Source organism: Osmia lignaria, chromosome 15 (assembly GCF_051020975.1).
Source record: "Osmia lignaria lignaria isolate PbOS001 chromosome 15, iyOsmLign1, whole genome shotgun sequence".
Classification (NCBI taxonomy): Eukaryota; Metazoa; Arthropoda; class Insecta; order Hymenoptera; family Megachilidae; genus Osmia; species Osmia lignaria.
This window is the reverse complement of record NC_135046.1, coordinates 13577811-13593958: the sequence shown is the minus strand read 5'-3', so window position 1 is coordinate 13593958 and position 16148 is coordinate 13577811. Positions and strand designations below refer to the sequence as shown.

The window sequence follows — 16148 nt, the reverse complement described above, 5'->3', positions numbered from 1 at the left end:
AGTCGAAGAACAACTCGCAGCGCTACACTTTCGAACTCTCGCTTTTCAAACGTTATCATAATTTTCACTCGCCGCTTTCCGTTGTGCAGAAAATAATTTTTTATAAAATTTTCAGAAAATCTAGTGCTAATGCGTTAACAACGATAACAACGATATATCTTTAACCAACGAATCGCGTTTAAACTTACGATCTAGCCAATTTACTAATCACGAACGATGTAAGTAAATAGATTGGCGGTTAATTCAGATTGATAGAATAAGAGCGCGGTATATGCAGTTTAACGATAAAAAGGGAAGAAAATTATTGAAAAGAAAAGATAATTGTTGTTCTTTTACCACTGCATTTACCATAAAATTGAATTAATTAAAAATTTAGAATAAAAAGGTTTCGCTAACTAGAGATAGTAGGTAAGTGCGTATATGTACTTACGTATGGCTTACATAGCAGAGGATGCACGATGTGGAAAGAAAAAATAATAACGACGTTAGGAAATAAAGTGACGTGAAATTGAATGAGTAATGGGGAATGAAATTAATGGTTTGGACTCGTGATCGGTTAATATAGGAAAAAAAAGCGCGCGTCAGAAGAAAATCGAAAATACATACGTAATACGATCTAACGAACGAAGCTGGATTAAAAATCCTTGGAGCAAGGATACAAAGTATCAACATTAGCATATTGTTTATTTACAAAAAGTATTCGCTCTTGGTACAATGACGATGCTATGTGAAAATGCGTGTTGCGTGCGTGCATGAAAAATGCCTTTACAGAAAATGCATACGTTATTAACATTCACACGAGAGCGTTCTACGCGAAGACAACTTGCCTTTTAACTGGTTTACGATCTCGTTCCGAGTATACACGCACAGAGAGATAATAGCCAGTAAACGGACAAAAGGGTGCTAGATGAAACTTACATGAAGGAATGACAATATGCATGACGTTCCGTGCGCCGATATCTCAAGAAGGAAATGAAATTTCTACCGTAACTTTTTCTTTTTGTCGGAGGATATTTTATTAACGAGAGAACAACAACTGCATAAAAGTTTAATCGAGTAGAACACTGGCTAGAGTAGTAAAAGACTCTCTGCAATGATTTTTAACTAAAACAATAGTAAAACACAATCGAAATGAAATAGTGAGACGAAGGAACGAATAGAGGATTGAAAATATCAGGCTAAGTGTCGCTAAGGTATCTGTTTCTTTTCCACCGTATCCGTATCCGTATCCGTGTATGTATCCATATTTCTATCTAAATCTGCTTCTTTACTGTGTACATACATACTCGTGTGCGCGTATACGCCGCGTTGCGGCTATGGAAAAGAAAAGAAAGGAAGAGGAAAGGATGCCGATTACTGATTCTGAGTGATAACCAACAAAATGGAAAAAGGTGAAAGTTTGAAATATAAAATAATTAAAGGGCATCAAGAATAATAGGAAAAAGTTGCTGAGACTTGGGCTAGAGTTAGAGAGACAGAGAGACAGAGAGAGAAAGGGCACGAGTATTATCGTCGGAGTAAAAGGAGACCCTTTCTTAATCGTTCTAGTCTAATTAGTCGTAGATTACAAGAGAATAGTCAATAGTAAGAATGATAATAATCATAATAAGTGTGTAGTACCGTTAGCATCGGCTGCAAGTACGCTACAACGATTTACATAACTGCTTGTTTTTTTCTTCCCATTTTTTCTTCTCTAACGTGTCCGTTTGAGTTGAAAAAGTGCCCCTTACGTTTAGCGTTTGCCGTCGAAAATCATAAAGTTAAGTTTTTTTTCTTTTTTTCTGGTGTGTGTGTTTTTTTTTTTTCTTTTTTTTTTTTCTCATCAAGGCCTCGATTAACCACTTTTGGCATTTATTCAGGGACATCGATCACGACACGCGCGACGACGAATCATCGAAACGAAGAGAAGCAAAATATTCTAAGAAGATTTCTCTCCGTAAATCGATTCTAATCACGGCTTATATTAATTTGTCGAGCGCTTTAATCTGTCCCATGTCCCATGTCCCACGTCCCATGCCAATACCGCTAAACGTGTAACAATGAATATATGTTTTGTTTTTTGTGTAAAGAGTACGAAAGGCATCTCTGATACGAAATAACAAAGTGTAACTGACACGCGTTTCTTCAATTCTTCAATTTTAAATACATCTAATTGATAGTAATACAAGTTACGCGTAAACAACTCCTGCCAAGAGTAATCTAAGAAACATGTTTTTTCTTTTTTTCTTTTACACGAGCCTCCTCGAGTCTCGTCGAATCGAAGAGAAGACATTTTTTTGCCATTCATCGACACGCGTAGAATCGCATATTCTACGATTAAATGCGTTTAAACGCGATAATTTACATTATATAAAAATCTCCTTTCCTTCGTTTATCGACGAATTTGCTAAAATATGTACAAAGAAACGGCTATCGATAACTGTTTGCGAATGCAGCACGCATTCTCCCCGATCAAAGGTATATTTAAATGCAGATATTGCAATCAACGACAAGCGTTTTTTATCTAGTGTGCCGGGCAGAAACAAAACGTTGAAACGCGTATTTGTTTCGCGCACACCGATATGTCAAAATACACGTCGATCGGAAGACAGATCGCGAGATATCTCTTATATTATATATATATATCGTTCGTTCGTTCGTTCGTTCGTTCGTTCGTTCGTTCGTTCGTTCGTTCGTTCGTAAGTAGGAGAAATTAGGAAAAATACGTATAAATAATAAATAAAATATGTTTCATTAGCGCGGTAAAAAAAAGATACGAGATGATTAAGTCGAATTACTCTTCTTTGGTGAATCGACACTGTCTCGTTATTGAAACAGAGTCTAATGTCAACTGTTGGACGGTTCTTCTAAAAAATTACCTACCAATAATTAACGCGAAAGAATAGAAGGAAAAAAGCGATTCAATCGTTTGAAATTGATTATACGAAACGGGATGAGACGAGATGAGATGAAATAGGCACGCGTTTTCGTTGATAAACCTTTGTTTTAAAACATCGAAACAAGATCTACATATTTACATTATATTATATCGAATGGTGTAATGTATTAACATTGATCTAGAAAGATAAAGAGAAGAATAGTAGTGTCGTAGAAATGTGTACAACGTGTAGGTCCGACAATACTTGCTATTAAATGCCAGACTATCTAATAATAATAATTAATCGTTTCGAATCTTTCAACTATTTTCAATTTTCAACGAACGGACGGACGGACGGACGGACGGACGGACGAACGAACGAACGGTTAAACGTAGTAAAACAAGAAATAAACTTAGAAATCCACTTAGAAATAAAAATACATTTTTGGGTCGAAACGGTAGGGATTATTCTTTCGATCCATCGTACCGAACGACGATTTTTCTTCAAACAATCGTAATTTAAATACGTTCCTAAAACGTACTGCGGACAATCCTGTTGTCGTAACTCTCTCTTTTTGTTTTGTATGTACATATATACGTATGTATGTATATAGACAAAGAAACTTAATCGCCGGCTGTGACGTACACTCGCAAAATACTAAAAGTAACGAACACGAAAATAGTAGTGGTAATAGCAATAATAATGACAACAGTAATGATAATGATGTTGATGATGATAATGATGACGATAATGATAATAATAAATATAAGTAATTACAAGAAGAAAAAGAATGAAGAAAAATATGACGATAAAGAGAAATGGTAACAGACATAACATAAATAATGGCAATAATAATAATAATAATAATAATAATAATAGCAGTAATAAAGTAAATAGGAAGTAATAATAATAATTAGAACCAGCTGGCTCCGCCAAATTTCGTAGAAAGGCCACCGATGCCCTTACCGAACATACTTCCAACTTTTCCAACAACGTTCGAAGTAACGTTGCTAATATTGGAGACGTAGTTAGCGTCTTCGCCAGGCATCGTTTCCACGATTGTTACCTTGGTCTTTGGTCGCTCCACCTCGTCATCGTTGCCGTTCTCCGAAAGTCCCCTGTAAAATGGAAAGGCGAGCAATACGGAAAACGCGAAACGGAATTCACGATTCACGGCTGGCTACTTACTCTTCGTTCTGAACGCTCGTTAAGGCACAAGTCGCTTCTTCCGTTTGCATTCTCTTAGATATAGTCTGATATGTCATCGAATTCAGTTTCTCTTCTATGACACCGTGCAGCTCAAAGTCGGAATAAATTTTCTTCACGATGTGGGCAAGACAAGTACACTGGTACAGGTGTAAGCTGTGATCGAGCCTTTCGGAAAGCCAATTGCAAAGCATTTGAATTTGTGCCGTATACCATTGCTGAAAAGACAAGGTTTCGAGATTTTCAAGAGAAGGAACCGTCTAGACGAAAACGAAAACGAAAACGAAAACGAAAACGAAAACGAAAACGAAATGCCTGGACCTGGAATTTAGGTAATCGTGAGTTTACCTCGAAAAATGTTAAAATCCACAGTTCGTCCAACACTTTACCACGAATCTGATCAATGCAGTTCCTCGTGAAATTTACGTAGGCTTGTCCCATTTCTTTTCCGCTGCCCGATACCTTCTGAAAAGATTTTCGTTAGAAATCTGCTAAAAGGCCGCCATGTATTAAATTAAGTGGTAGACGGGGTGAAATAAATTACCGTAAGGCTGAGAATGGAACCTATAAAGGATCCTTCGTCGTAACGAGACAGCTTGGACAGGGTGGTCTCCAAGACCGTAACCAGCTTGTTGATCATCCCTTGGGTCATTGCGGCTGATGCTTTTTCTATCAAATCGTCAATTTTCGCATGATACTGATGCTATAAGCAGCAAACGAGATCACGTTAGCTGATGGAAAGCGATAAGCGATAAATGATAAATAATTAAGGGTTTTGGGTAAAAGGTAAACAGGCTTACCACGTCAACAGCATCGATCGTACAAAGTTCGAAGCTTTGGTTTTTCGCATCGAGAATAACGTTCACCATTGCGCACATTTCCGATGGGATGATGTAATCGGTTGATATGAAAGTTACACCTTTCTTCAGCCACTGCTGAAACGCGGTATCCGTTCGTTGAATGCAAGATTCGATCATGTCGCAGGCCATCAAAGTCAACCTTTGCTCGAGATGTTGGCGAAATTCTTGGTCAGGCCAATGCAAATCGCGGATAAACGACTGGAGAGCGTCCAACTTCCAAAAAAGTTCTTCGGAAGTGGCGCATCCATTTCCTTTGATCTCCCAACGTTCCTTCTCAAATCCTTTGTGAATCGATTGAGCGATCGACGTTTCCATCAGGTCGACGTAACGCACGACCAACGGTGCAAAAGTGTCGCGAAGATGCTGATGAAATCTGCCGTTCTTCAAATTGTCTGTACGAAAAAAGAATAAGGAATCGAGGAGTCGAAATCGAAATGAAAATCGAGTAGAGAAAGTTACCGTCTTCTCGCAAGTAGTCGTTCATGATTTTAAACAACGGAAAACTGTCCCAGGTGTCCGGTGGTTGTTCTGCGAGCACCTTGTCCATGTCGACAGCGAACAAGGACCAGAAGATCTCGGCGTGCTCCACCATGAGGTCGCTAAACCAGGCGAACGCCTGCGGTACAGTGTAGTAGGAGCGGATCGTGAAAATATTGGACATCACACATATACGAGGACGGGCACGGGTTTCGTTAAACTCAGGGCAAGCGGGAAATCGCGTAACATTGCCCTGAGCAAAGGGGATTCTCGAGTACGCGGTGCGTCTATTCAAAACCAAGCGATTCTCCTTTTTTTCGTCTTCGAAACGTAGGAAGAAAGTACGAAGGTATAAAAAAGAAGGAGAAGTAAGAAGGTTCGAATATTTCCTTTTTATAAATGCTCGAACCTCGAGAATCCGAAAAGATTTAATTCAGTTATAGAAACCCAACTAATACCTCCGAGTAATGCTCTCCGTTTTGTTGAAGCAAATCCACGCACATTTCGGCGAGATGTATAAGATCTTCGAGCTTCTTGCTGGGTGGGACGCAGACTTCGCCGCTGAGATCGTCTTCGATCTTAGCTTCGGCCGAGAGTTTCGTGTAATTAACGAGAGCAGCAGTTTCTAGGCAACTTTTGATCAAAGCCTTCACCTCTTCTTGGGTCACCGGACTGACACCTTCCTTCATCATCACTCGTTCCAACAGGGATAAGGTAGCCTTTAACGCACCCTCCGGCCGGCCGAACGGAAAACTGTACCTGTTTCGTGATCGTGCCGTTATCCAATTAAATTCCTCTTATTATTGTATCAGCGAGTCGTTGTCCTAAACTCGAATTTGGTCAAAAGAGGAAAAGAGGAAAAGAGGAAAAGAGGAAATGAGGAAAAGACGAAAAAGACGAAAAAGACGAAAAAGGATGCCGCTCGATATCCTGTTCGCTGCTGCTGCTGCTGCTGGACACAGAGCAAAGAAAAAAACGACGACGCGAGGGAAAGAAAAAATTTCTCTACTTACCGAAAGTTGGTAATTTGTTTCTCGAGAATCTGTCTAAGCCTTTCTTTGATCTCTTGAAACTTTTCCTTCTCCTCGTGCGTTATGGAACCTACCCTGTCGGTTCGGTTACCGTACACGTGGGTGGCGCAAAAGGCGAAGCTGTAGTGTAGCAAAGTTGGATCTATCATCAGTCCTCTATCAATTCGGTCCAACAAATCGTTTAGATAACAGAGATGTCGAAAGCAACCGCGTACGCCGTACCTGTGCAAAAGATTCAACGAGAGAAGGAGGAGGTAAAAACTTACTCTTGCAAAGAAATCTTGAAAAAAAATTAAAGGAAGAGTAGGGATTATTACCTGGCGCAATATTCGTCGAGTACAAACACCTGACCAGGCGAGAACCAGCCGAGAGAGCAGTAGGGATCGTTGAGTCGATAATCTAGCACCATATTTTGTAGAAATTTGAAAAAAGCGTGATGATCGAATTTGCACGGATCGGCGCTTATGTAATCTTCCATTCCGTGTTTCTTTGCACGATCCGCGTCGCCTTGTATTTTACTGATGGCCGAATTTTTGTCCGCGACGGAAACCGGTGGGGTCGGTTTGTGCGACTGACCGGTCGCTCTGTACATAACCATCACCCAAGTTTGACACTCGTTTTCATCGTCCGATGCAAACACGATGCTATCTCCTTCGCGAACAGCGTTGAAGTAAAACCTACGAACAGAATAGAACAGAATAGAACAGAACAGAAACGAAAAGAAAAGAAAAGGAAAGAAAAGAAACGGAACGGTACAAAACGTTACTTGGAGAGGTAATGATACTTGACTCGGGAAAGGCACGACTGAATTTACCTTCCATCGTCTAGATCCATGCCGACCATCAGATTCGCGGAAACGGGTTCGATGTAGTCAACTGTATAACCGTCCAATTGCATCATTTCCGAGGGCTCGCTTCTCTTTTCTTTGTAGGAGCACATCGCGAACGTGTATTGGGACACTTGGACCAACACGTGATACCGCTTTTTCCACTTTTTCCAAACGGACTTGCCCATCGCGTACAGATAACCGCAATGCTTCATGTTGAACGGCTTATCCATTCGGCAACCGATCTTGATTCGAAGATCCTGATCGGGACAATTTTTCGGGACGATCATTTTGTACCATTCCGGTTGTTTCGAAGAAAACGGAGTTGGTCGTAGGATGACTTTGCCCAACTCTTTGTCCTCGAGCGCCAACATCGCCGAGTTCTCGGTATACAAACGAACCTTGACCACTGGTAAGGGGTGCATGGTCGTAAAATCACCCTGAGTTTCCCACCTGTTTCAAATCAATTACGATTTACGATGCGATTAGAAAAGACTAGAAAAGGCTAGACTAATACTGACGTGGGTTTCGAAGCTTCCGCATGATCAGTCTGCAACTTTTTGTTTCCCTCAACCTCCATCGTACAATAAACTATCTTGTTGGGTGGTAGGCTCTTCAAGCCCTTTACCTCCATCACGACCACCGCCAGCTGGAAAGTGAGACCGACGTCCACTTTGCTCAGCTGCGGTTCAGAGTCGGCGGAATCGCTCTCCAATTTAACGAGAGAACCCTGGCCGCGGCAGCGGGAGCGCTCTCGACGATGATTGTAGCGCTTCAGCTTCTGCAGGCCGTATTTGCTGTCTATCGAACCTTTCGAGACCGGTAACGACTCCAAATTAGCCATCAGCAGATTGATAGACGACTTGAGTTCCTCGATGTAGAGCGACTCCATTTCTTTTAGGAGGAATTTCGGCATGAGCTTGCGGTTCTACGAATAACAAAATAAAGATAAAGATAAAGATAAAGATAAAGATAAAGATAAAGATAAAGAGGAGCGACGAACGTGATAAGGTCGAACGTTTTCCATTTACCTTTTCCATTTCGTTCACTTTCGTAAGGCGACCGTCCAGCTCCCTCCTGATGGCGGCAGCCTGTTCGTCGGCTGAGTCCAACAGGAGGGCGTTGAACAGAAGCTGATGCTCAAACTTTTTGATGCCGAGTATTTGCTGAAACATGTCGTACAGCTGCTCCTTTGACAATATCATCTCCGAAATCAAAGACTGTTGTTGCATCCTGGAAGGCCTCTTGGTCTCCTCGTCGCCCGTACCTTTCATGATACAATCGAATTTGGCCAACCAGGACGTAAGCACAGTCTCTTTGCTCAGTCCGTCGATTTCCGGGAGGCGTCGAACACGTAACTCAACGTTCTTCTTGAATACCTCGCGGAAGTCGAGTTGCGAGCAAGCACCGCTTTGAACCATCTGAACCACGCGATCCGACGTCAAGAAGACGTCGTAGTAATTCTGAATCGCGTTGCGGAATGCTTCGTCGGCAATTATCTGTGTTTCTCCCTTCAGAAAACTCTGTAAATAATAACGAACGACACTTAACACCATTTTCACTCTTACCCCATATTGTTTCGACTCTCTTCAGGTGAAATGAAAATGAAAAACATAGACAAAGGTGAAGGCGAAGGCGAAGGCGAAGGCGAAGGTTATTAGGGTGAGGCGAATTCCTAACAATAGGACTAACAATAAGTACGGCTTCGGAAACGCGACGCGACGTGTCTCTGTCGAAAGGTTTCTTTGATCGCCTCCACCTTCGCGTCTCTCCTGTATCCGCTATCGGCTGAACCGTATCGACCGTATCAATCGTATCAATCGTATCAAGAATGTACGGAAGAACGGAACGGTGGTAACGGACGGAAAAGAACGGAGAATCACCTGGAAACGCGAGCTGATCGTCTCGAGTTGCTGTTTGGTCACTTTTAGCTGCCGCTTCGGTAGATCTAAAGGTTGTTTGGCGTTGAACGGATAAGAGATACATCTCGAAACAAACACGTACAGCTGTATCCTGGTCTTTCTTTCCTCTTCCTCGCGCTCTTGTTTGTCCTACGATTCGGAAAAGTTGAATCATTCGTATCGAATGAACGTGTTCGCTTGGCTTATTTACCTGAATGTCCACTTCGGTTTTCTCGCTGGCGACCGACGGCGAAGGGCTGGTGGGTCTCTGAGCGTAATTGGCCGCGTCCTGCGCGGCAGACATAGACGGCGATAGAGAGTTCCTTGCAGCGGCAACAGCTGACGCATCGAAACCGGCATCCTGACCGGCGGTGGTTGCAGCACCTGCTCGTGGCGTAGAGACCGTGCCATGGCTCAAGCCTCCGGGCGAAGAGGTCAATCCCGAGGCAACGGAATTCGCGCTTCCCGAGACAGGACCGCTCGCGCCACCGAGATTTCCTGCGGGTCCGATCTGTCGGCGGGAACCGTACGAACGTCCACCTCCACCACTCCCGCCACCTCCGCCGCCACCTCCGGCGTGTTGAGGACTTTGATCCTCCTCGCTTTCCGCCTCCGACGAACTCGGGTCGATCATTCTGCTCCGTCAGAAATCACCTTTCTGACCGTTCAGGGAACTTTGCTCCTGACCGCTCTTCTTTCTTCCTTCCTTACTTCCTTACTTTCTTCTTCTCTTATTCCTTCCAGCTCGAGACACCTAAGTATAAACGTTAAATCTCTGTTTAAACCGGTGCGCGCCTCCTAGTTTGCCTCGCTTACTTCCCTCACCCTTAAATTATCTTTACCCTGTCACTCTGGCTCGTTCATAGAGAGTAGTCAAGCCGAACGTATAATATCGTGTGCATGGTTGGTTGCGATTCGAATCGCAAAGGAATAGGTAGACAGCGGTCGGACTGCGGCTGTAAAAGAAAAACAAACAGGGGTTTGCCGGTGCAACCGCGACGAATATCGATTGCCACTGTTCCTCTCTCTTCGCTCCTATCCTCCTCGTTGCTCTTTCGCAAATCTACTTCTCCTTCTTCTTCGATCGAGGATTGACTTGCGCGTCAGCTCGCGCGGTCAATCCGCGGGACCGAATGTCGTAAGAAACAACGAACGATCTTACGATTATGTATTTATGTTACGACGGTCTTACAAGCTAAATTGACCAGAAAGAAAACATCGCTTGGAACCAGCCCACCGAATCTCAACCACCCGTATACCGATATGTAAATATTTCTGGCACAACCTCGATAACTCGTCGTTCCTCCTGCAAACACCATACTATTACATCCTTTCATCTCCTTCGACAAACCAAATTAATTTCTTTTCGTATCGATTCTTTACACTTTATAATTACACGGCGTGTACAGGTAGAAAAATATAGGTAAGCGTAAAAGAGTATTGCGAATTTGTGTTAAGTGTAACAATATCTCTTCTTTTACGCGATGACAAACGGAAGTATAAAAATATGTTGTACCTTTTAGTTTCGAGTTAACTCGACCTACAAACGTTACAGCCAACTTGTCACGATTATTCTAATCGAGCGACAAAGATTAGATTCTCCGCTTCCGTCTCTTTTATATTTATCTCCGATTGATCATTGTTTTGCGAATTGTTGGGGAAAGCGTGATCGAAAGATCGAGTCGAAGAAGAAAAAATAACGAGCAGTGTGAAATATAATTAGAGACAATCAAGGTAACATCAAAGCTGGATTCCGTCCATGCTGCGCTACCTTTGCCGCGACATCAGAGCACGTGTAATTACACCTTATTCTTTTCCTCAGCTTTTATTCACCAACCATCGAGGAAATGATGAAAAAACTTTAATTATTTCTTGGTTTAGATGTATCTGGCGTCGAAAATCTTCCGAGGGTTGTCGATTGTTTTCCCGTGAAATTAAATAACTTGCTATATCGACAAAATTGTTGAGATATCGAAAACAGTTTTCGGCTACATATTTGGCTGAATGCGATGTTTTACCGATTTGATGGGTGTGTCATCGCACGAGAACATTTCAACTAACGATAAGAATTTACTTACTTATTGGAGCGAATTTTCTACTATTATCGTTCTCTTCCTCTTTTTCCTTTTTCCGGTCCCTTTCCCTTTCCCTTTCCCTTTCCCGTTCTCTTTCTTTTCTTCTTTCTCACTCGATCGTTTACTCGTTCGCTCACTCTTTCCCTCGTAAACAGTATCTAGTTCGCTCTCTCGCTTTTCTCCGTGCATGCGCACGTGCTATACCTTTTCCCGATCGTTATTGCGAAGCAGAGAAAACCAACCTTTTCTTTTCTCTCAAGCAATGCGTGGCCACAATGACCCTGAATATCGGCAAATCATCTTGCGTTCATATTATCACGTTGAAACGCACTTCTTCAGGGGCACTAGAAAAAAACACAATGCGATCGCGTCGATAAAAGGGAAGAAACTTCGGTACCCTTTGTATTTCACTCCCTAGCACTTGATTCAGGGAAATTCTTTCGATTCTTTCGATTCTTTCAATTTTTTCGATTTTCAAACAAACTGAAACAGAGAGTGGACGGATTCAACTTCCAATTATCGCAATCAACCAACGTTCTCGTCCGACTCCGCTCGACAACTGACTAACCATGTAAGCGATAGCGCCGACTCGGACGCCGACGCCGACGCCGACGCCGACGCCGACGCCGACGCGGGTACTCACGTATGTAAGTAAGTAAGTAAGTAAGTACCGGCATAGAAAACTATAGAAAGAGAATAAGGGAGGTAACCGATGAGGATAAGGAACACAACGAACAAAAATAATAAAATTTAAGAAACAACTACCGTAAACAGAACGGATAAAGTACACGTCAGGGTGTAACGACACAAAAAGGTTTCGAAAAGCGTGCAAAAACAGAGATGTATGTTCTGAATGAAAATCAAATTAACGTAGATAATAGGAAAGATAAGAATGCACATAAAGAATAAGGGGTGTGAAAAGAAAAGTAGAGATATGGTACGAAGAGATGGGATGTACATATATAGATAGGGGGGAAGATCGATCGAATGCGCGCGGTAGCGGTAGCATTGTGGTTGGTCGGTGTTGCTGTCACTAGCGATCAAAACGGTTCTCTGATTCCAACTCAGACCGACTCCGTCTCCTACATCTTCCTACTACTTCCTACTAATATCGGCATGTTAAAAACGCTAACGACCGACCAATTTATTCGAATAATTTTCTCTCATTTTACATATCTACGCATTTTCAATCAACTTTACTGGACACTTTACTTTTCTTCTGTAAAGAAAAACGTCCGTTTTGGATACAATAAACTCCCCTCGCTATGCTTTTTATCAAGAATCTTGTTGTAATATGTTGAAATTACCCAACAACATTGGAAACATTCGTGACCTAGGACGAGGTTACGCCATTCGCCTTCCTATTTAGTCAGCGTATTTCTCTGAAATTCTGGCTCTCTGCCAACTACAGAAAAATAGGTTATCGATCAATTGTTCCTACTTCCCAATGGCTATAATCGCAAACTCTCAAACGAAATACTTTTGCCCGTTCTACCCGCCCAGTTTCATACTTTCATGCTTTCATGCTTTCATGCTTTCATGCTTTTATGCTTTCTTTCTTCTTCCCTATCTCTTCTCTTCTCCCTTACCGTCCTCCTTTCTGCTTCCCGATCATTTCAAATAATTTGTTCGCTTTTGTTGCAGCACCGTCATTTTCATCCTGCATCAGTTTTCAATTTCATTTGTCTCGAAGATATTTAAATCGATCATTCGATCGTTCGATATACATAATCGAATTTTGACGATTGGATAAATGTACATACATACATACATACATACAAACCTGGCTTACCTGTAAGTCTTTAAAAACAAAAGCATCATTTTTTTTTTATTCTTGACTAAACTCTATTCTTTTTTACAGATATTTTACCATGCCTTCTTATTTATTGTTAGCGTTAGACATTTCATTTGACTTTTTACCATCGCTGATTAATTCGGCTTAATCAATTTAAAGTTTGACAGATTATCCTCGATAGATTAATAAATTGTCTTTAAAAATGTAAAACATCAGTTATAAGCAACTAATTGTAAGCGTAAATTACAAGATCAAATACTTATGTAAGTAATTCGAAACAAGAAATATCTTCTGATGTGAACATAGTCGGTAGTCATCGCATGAGGCAAAGTTGGTCAAACTGGATACGACTCGATACTCTCGATAGTCGATAGATGTCGCCGTAACGTTATGTGAGATCGAAATTTCTCGTAATAAAAAGTGATCGCGACGAATCGTGATGGCAGACAATCGAGGATAACATCGACGCCATCGATACAACGTGTATCGATATTCTCGCAGCATAGCAGCATAGAAATAATCCTTGCGTGGTGTCTTGGTGCCGTGGTGTCGTTGATCATCGTTGATCATCGTTGATGCGGCAGGCAGCAACGCAGCAACGATGGCGATCATTTCGTTTGATGCTACGGTTACGTGTTACGCTAGTTTGCTGCCTCTATAATTATATGTATACATACATGTACATAAGTACATGTTTCCTTGTTGTGTAAAAAATAAGTAAGAAACTAGTGCGTACCGAGTTAAAGCAAGACGTGTGAATAATTGCCATGCTTTGGCTGTTTGTTAAACACAAAACTCGCATAAAGCGAATTTAAAGGATAAACAACCATCTGTTCGTAAACATGTTCAGGAAAGTGTTAGATAAAACAAGGAAATATTCGAGGATATTAAATATTGTTGCTTCTACCGAAGCAGTATGGGAATGATTTATTTAGCGAAATATTCTTCGATTCGCTTGAAAAGCAACCTTGTTTCTCTGCTGGAGTTTGCGAGGACTCGTCGTCACGCAGGAATTCGCTCTTGGAATTGTTCCATGATATATATATTAAATATATGTATGTATATTGCAACAACGTAAGCGAAGAATTCGTTCGAAAGCATCGAAAGGAAATAATAAACGAGCAGCGAAAAGTTTCACGATGCATCAATTGTTACATCTTCGTAATCGGCCGTTGCAAACCCTAATACTAGGATTAATTGCATTGACTTTTTACGCATATTATCGTACTACTTATTACGATGTAACTCAATACACCGTATCTCGGAATATTAGTAAGTTATTTTTTTCTATTCCTTGTAGAGTGTCACATATGTAATGTGTACAAAGTATTGTATTTACTTATGTATTCGATAAGAAAAAACATTTTTCTTTCTTTCTTTCTTTCTTTCTTTCTTTCTTTCTTTCTTTCTTTCTGTTTAGGTTATTCTCCGTTTCGAGAAATGTACAAACAGCGAGCAAATGCAAGCGCAGAGCCACGTATGGTTGTCCCGTCAAAGAACGCTTCCGTTGAATCTTCAGTAGCAGCAGCAGCAGCTGGTTCTTATAATTCGCAAAATACCAGCAACGTTTCAAATTCTCTGGTTACGATGCTGTCGCCGTCTTCTAGTAGTTCTCAAGCTCTGTCTTTCGTTAATAATATATCGATAGTTGGTTCGAAACAAAGCAGCGAAAAGCCTGCAGCGCGAGCGGAAAAGGCTTTCAACAATGAAACGAAAGAAGCCTCGACAGTTTTTAACGAGTACTCTTTACGTGCTATTTACGAAGCTGGTCACACGGTACCGATTCCGGAAAGCTGCCCAAATTTTGGCAAAGAAATGGATCTTGTTATAATAATAATGTCAGCGCCGACTCATCTCGAGGCTCGAATGGCCATACGACAAACGTGGGGTCACTTTGGTCAGAGGAACGACATTGCGATCTTGTTTATGTTGGGTGCAACTTTAGACCCGAAAGTGGAAATGATTTTAAGGAAAGAACAAAAGACTTACAACAATATAATACGTGGAAAATTTTTAGATTCTTACTCCAACTTGACGCTTAAAACGATATCCACCTTGGAATGGGTGGATAGTTATTGCCCGAAGGTTAAATTTCTTTTAAAAACCGACGACGATATGTTTATTAACGTTCCGCGTCTACAGGCTTTCATAATGAAACACGCGAAAGACAAGAACGTGATATTTGGTAGATTGGCTAAAAAGTGGAAACCAATTAGAAATAAAAAAAGCAAATATTATGTTTCTCAAACGCAGTTCAAACATACCGTTTTTCCAGATTTCACCACTGGTCCGGCTTATCTATTGTCTACCGACATCGTTCGCAAATTGTACGACGCTGCATTCGATCAAACGTACCTCAAGCTTGAAGACGTTTTTGTCACCGGTATCGTTGCCGACAAACTAGGAATTAAGAGGACGCATGCCAACGAATTTTTAAATAAAAAAATATCGTACAGCGCATGCAACGTGCAACGTGGTATCAGCATTCATATGGTCAAGTATGTTGAACAGTTTGATCTTTGGAAGAAATTACTGGACGGAAAGAGCAAATGTAAATGATAAGCATCTATAACAAGCTAATCCTCCAAACGGCACTTGTCTTTTAGTTCGTGTACCTCGTTTACCTTGTTTATCGTAGACCAGCGACATCACTTTCTATTTTCTACGCATCGATCCAGTATTTGTTCCTTCGTCGTTCGTCGTTCGTCGTTCGTCGTTCGTCGTTCGTCGTTTGTTGTTCGTTGACGGGCGATTGACGATCGACGATCGACGATAGATCGAAAGAAATGTTTTATCAACAGACTGTAATTCTTTGTTCGAATCGTTATTTTCTCGTTATTTGTCGCAAACATTTGCCTCTGATCGTAGTAATAACTATGGAGTTTCCAAGCTTTCCTATTCGAGCGGTAACGAGTAAAGAATCGTTCGTAACGTACGTAATCTTTACTCCCCAATTTGTTTGCGATTAAACATGAAAACGTGTCTTATCCTTCTTTCTCACAATCAGAATAATTATAGCAGATTCGTTTACTCGTATAATGTTGTCGATTTAATACTCTCATGTACTCGATATTCCGTTGTACAGCTTTATACACGTAAAAAAAAAAAGAAAAGAAAAA

At 41.3% G+C, this 16148-nt stretch overlaps 2 protein-coding genes across 12 annotated transcripts; one reads left to right on the top strand and one right to left on the bottom strand.

Annotated features, from left to right (window-relative positions):
- Positions 1-3754: 3754 nt before the first annotated feature.
- Cadps (calcium-dependent secretion activator 1) lies at positions 3755-11814 on the bottom strand. Of its 10 annotated transcripts, none has more exons than XM_034333256.2 (16): positions 10676-11814; positions 9985-10465; positions 9371-9913; positions 9142-9309; positions 8290-8781; positions 7780-8186; positions 7247-7711; positions 6750-7109; positions 6415-6654; positions 5858-6160; positions 5384-5550; positions 4865-5316; positions 4609-4767; positions 4413-4529; positions 4047-4282; positions 3755-3976 (listed from the first exon to the last, which is right to left on the bottom strand). In XM_034333256.2, exons 3-16 carry the CDS (start codon positions 9791-9793, stop codon positions 3772-3774), a joined length of 4194 nt encoding a protein of 1397 aa, XP_034189147.1. In that variant the 5' UTR covers positions 9794-9913; positions 9985-10465; positions 10676-11814; the 3' UTR covers positions 3755-3771. The 10 variants fall into 10 exon arrangements, with proteins under 10 accessions (XP_034189147.1, XP_034189154.1, XP_034189151.1 ...); XM_034333263.2 differs by having other exon boundaries at positions 10002-10465; XM_034333260.2 differs by having other exon boundaries at positions 9985-10115.
- Positions 11815-13391: 1577 nt separating this feature from the next.
- LOC117608339 (beta-1,3-galactosyltransferase 5) lies at positions 13392-16148 on the top strand. 2 transcript variants are annotated; one of them, XM_034333328.2, is made up of 3 exons: positions 13392-14301; positions 14450-15214; positions 15305-16148. In XM_034333328.2, the coding sequence occupies exons 1-3, from the start codon at positions 14169-14171 to the stop codon at positions 15586-15588; spliced, it is 1182 nt and encodes a 393-aa protein (XP_034189219.1). In that variant the 5' UTR covers positions 13392-14168; the 3' UTR covers positions 15589-16148. The 2 variants fall into 2 exon arrangements, with proteins under 2 accessions (XP_034189219.1, XP_034189218.1); XM_034333327.2 differs by having other exon boundaries at positions 13393-14301; positions 14450-16148.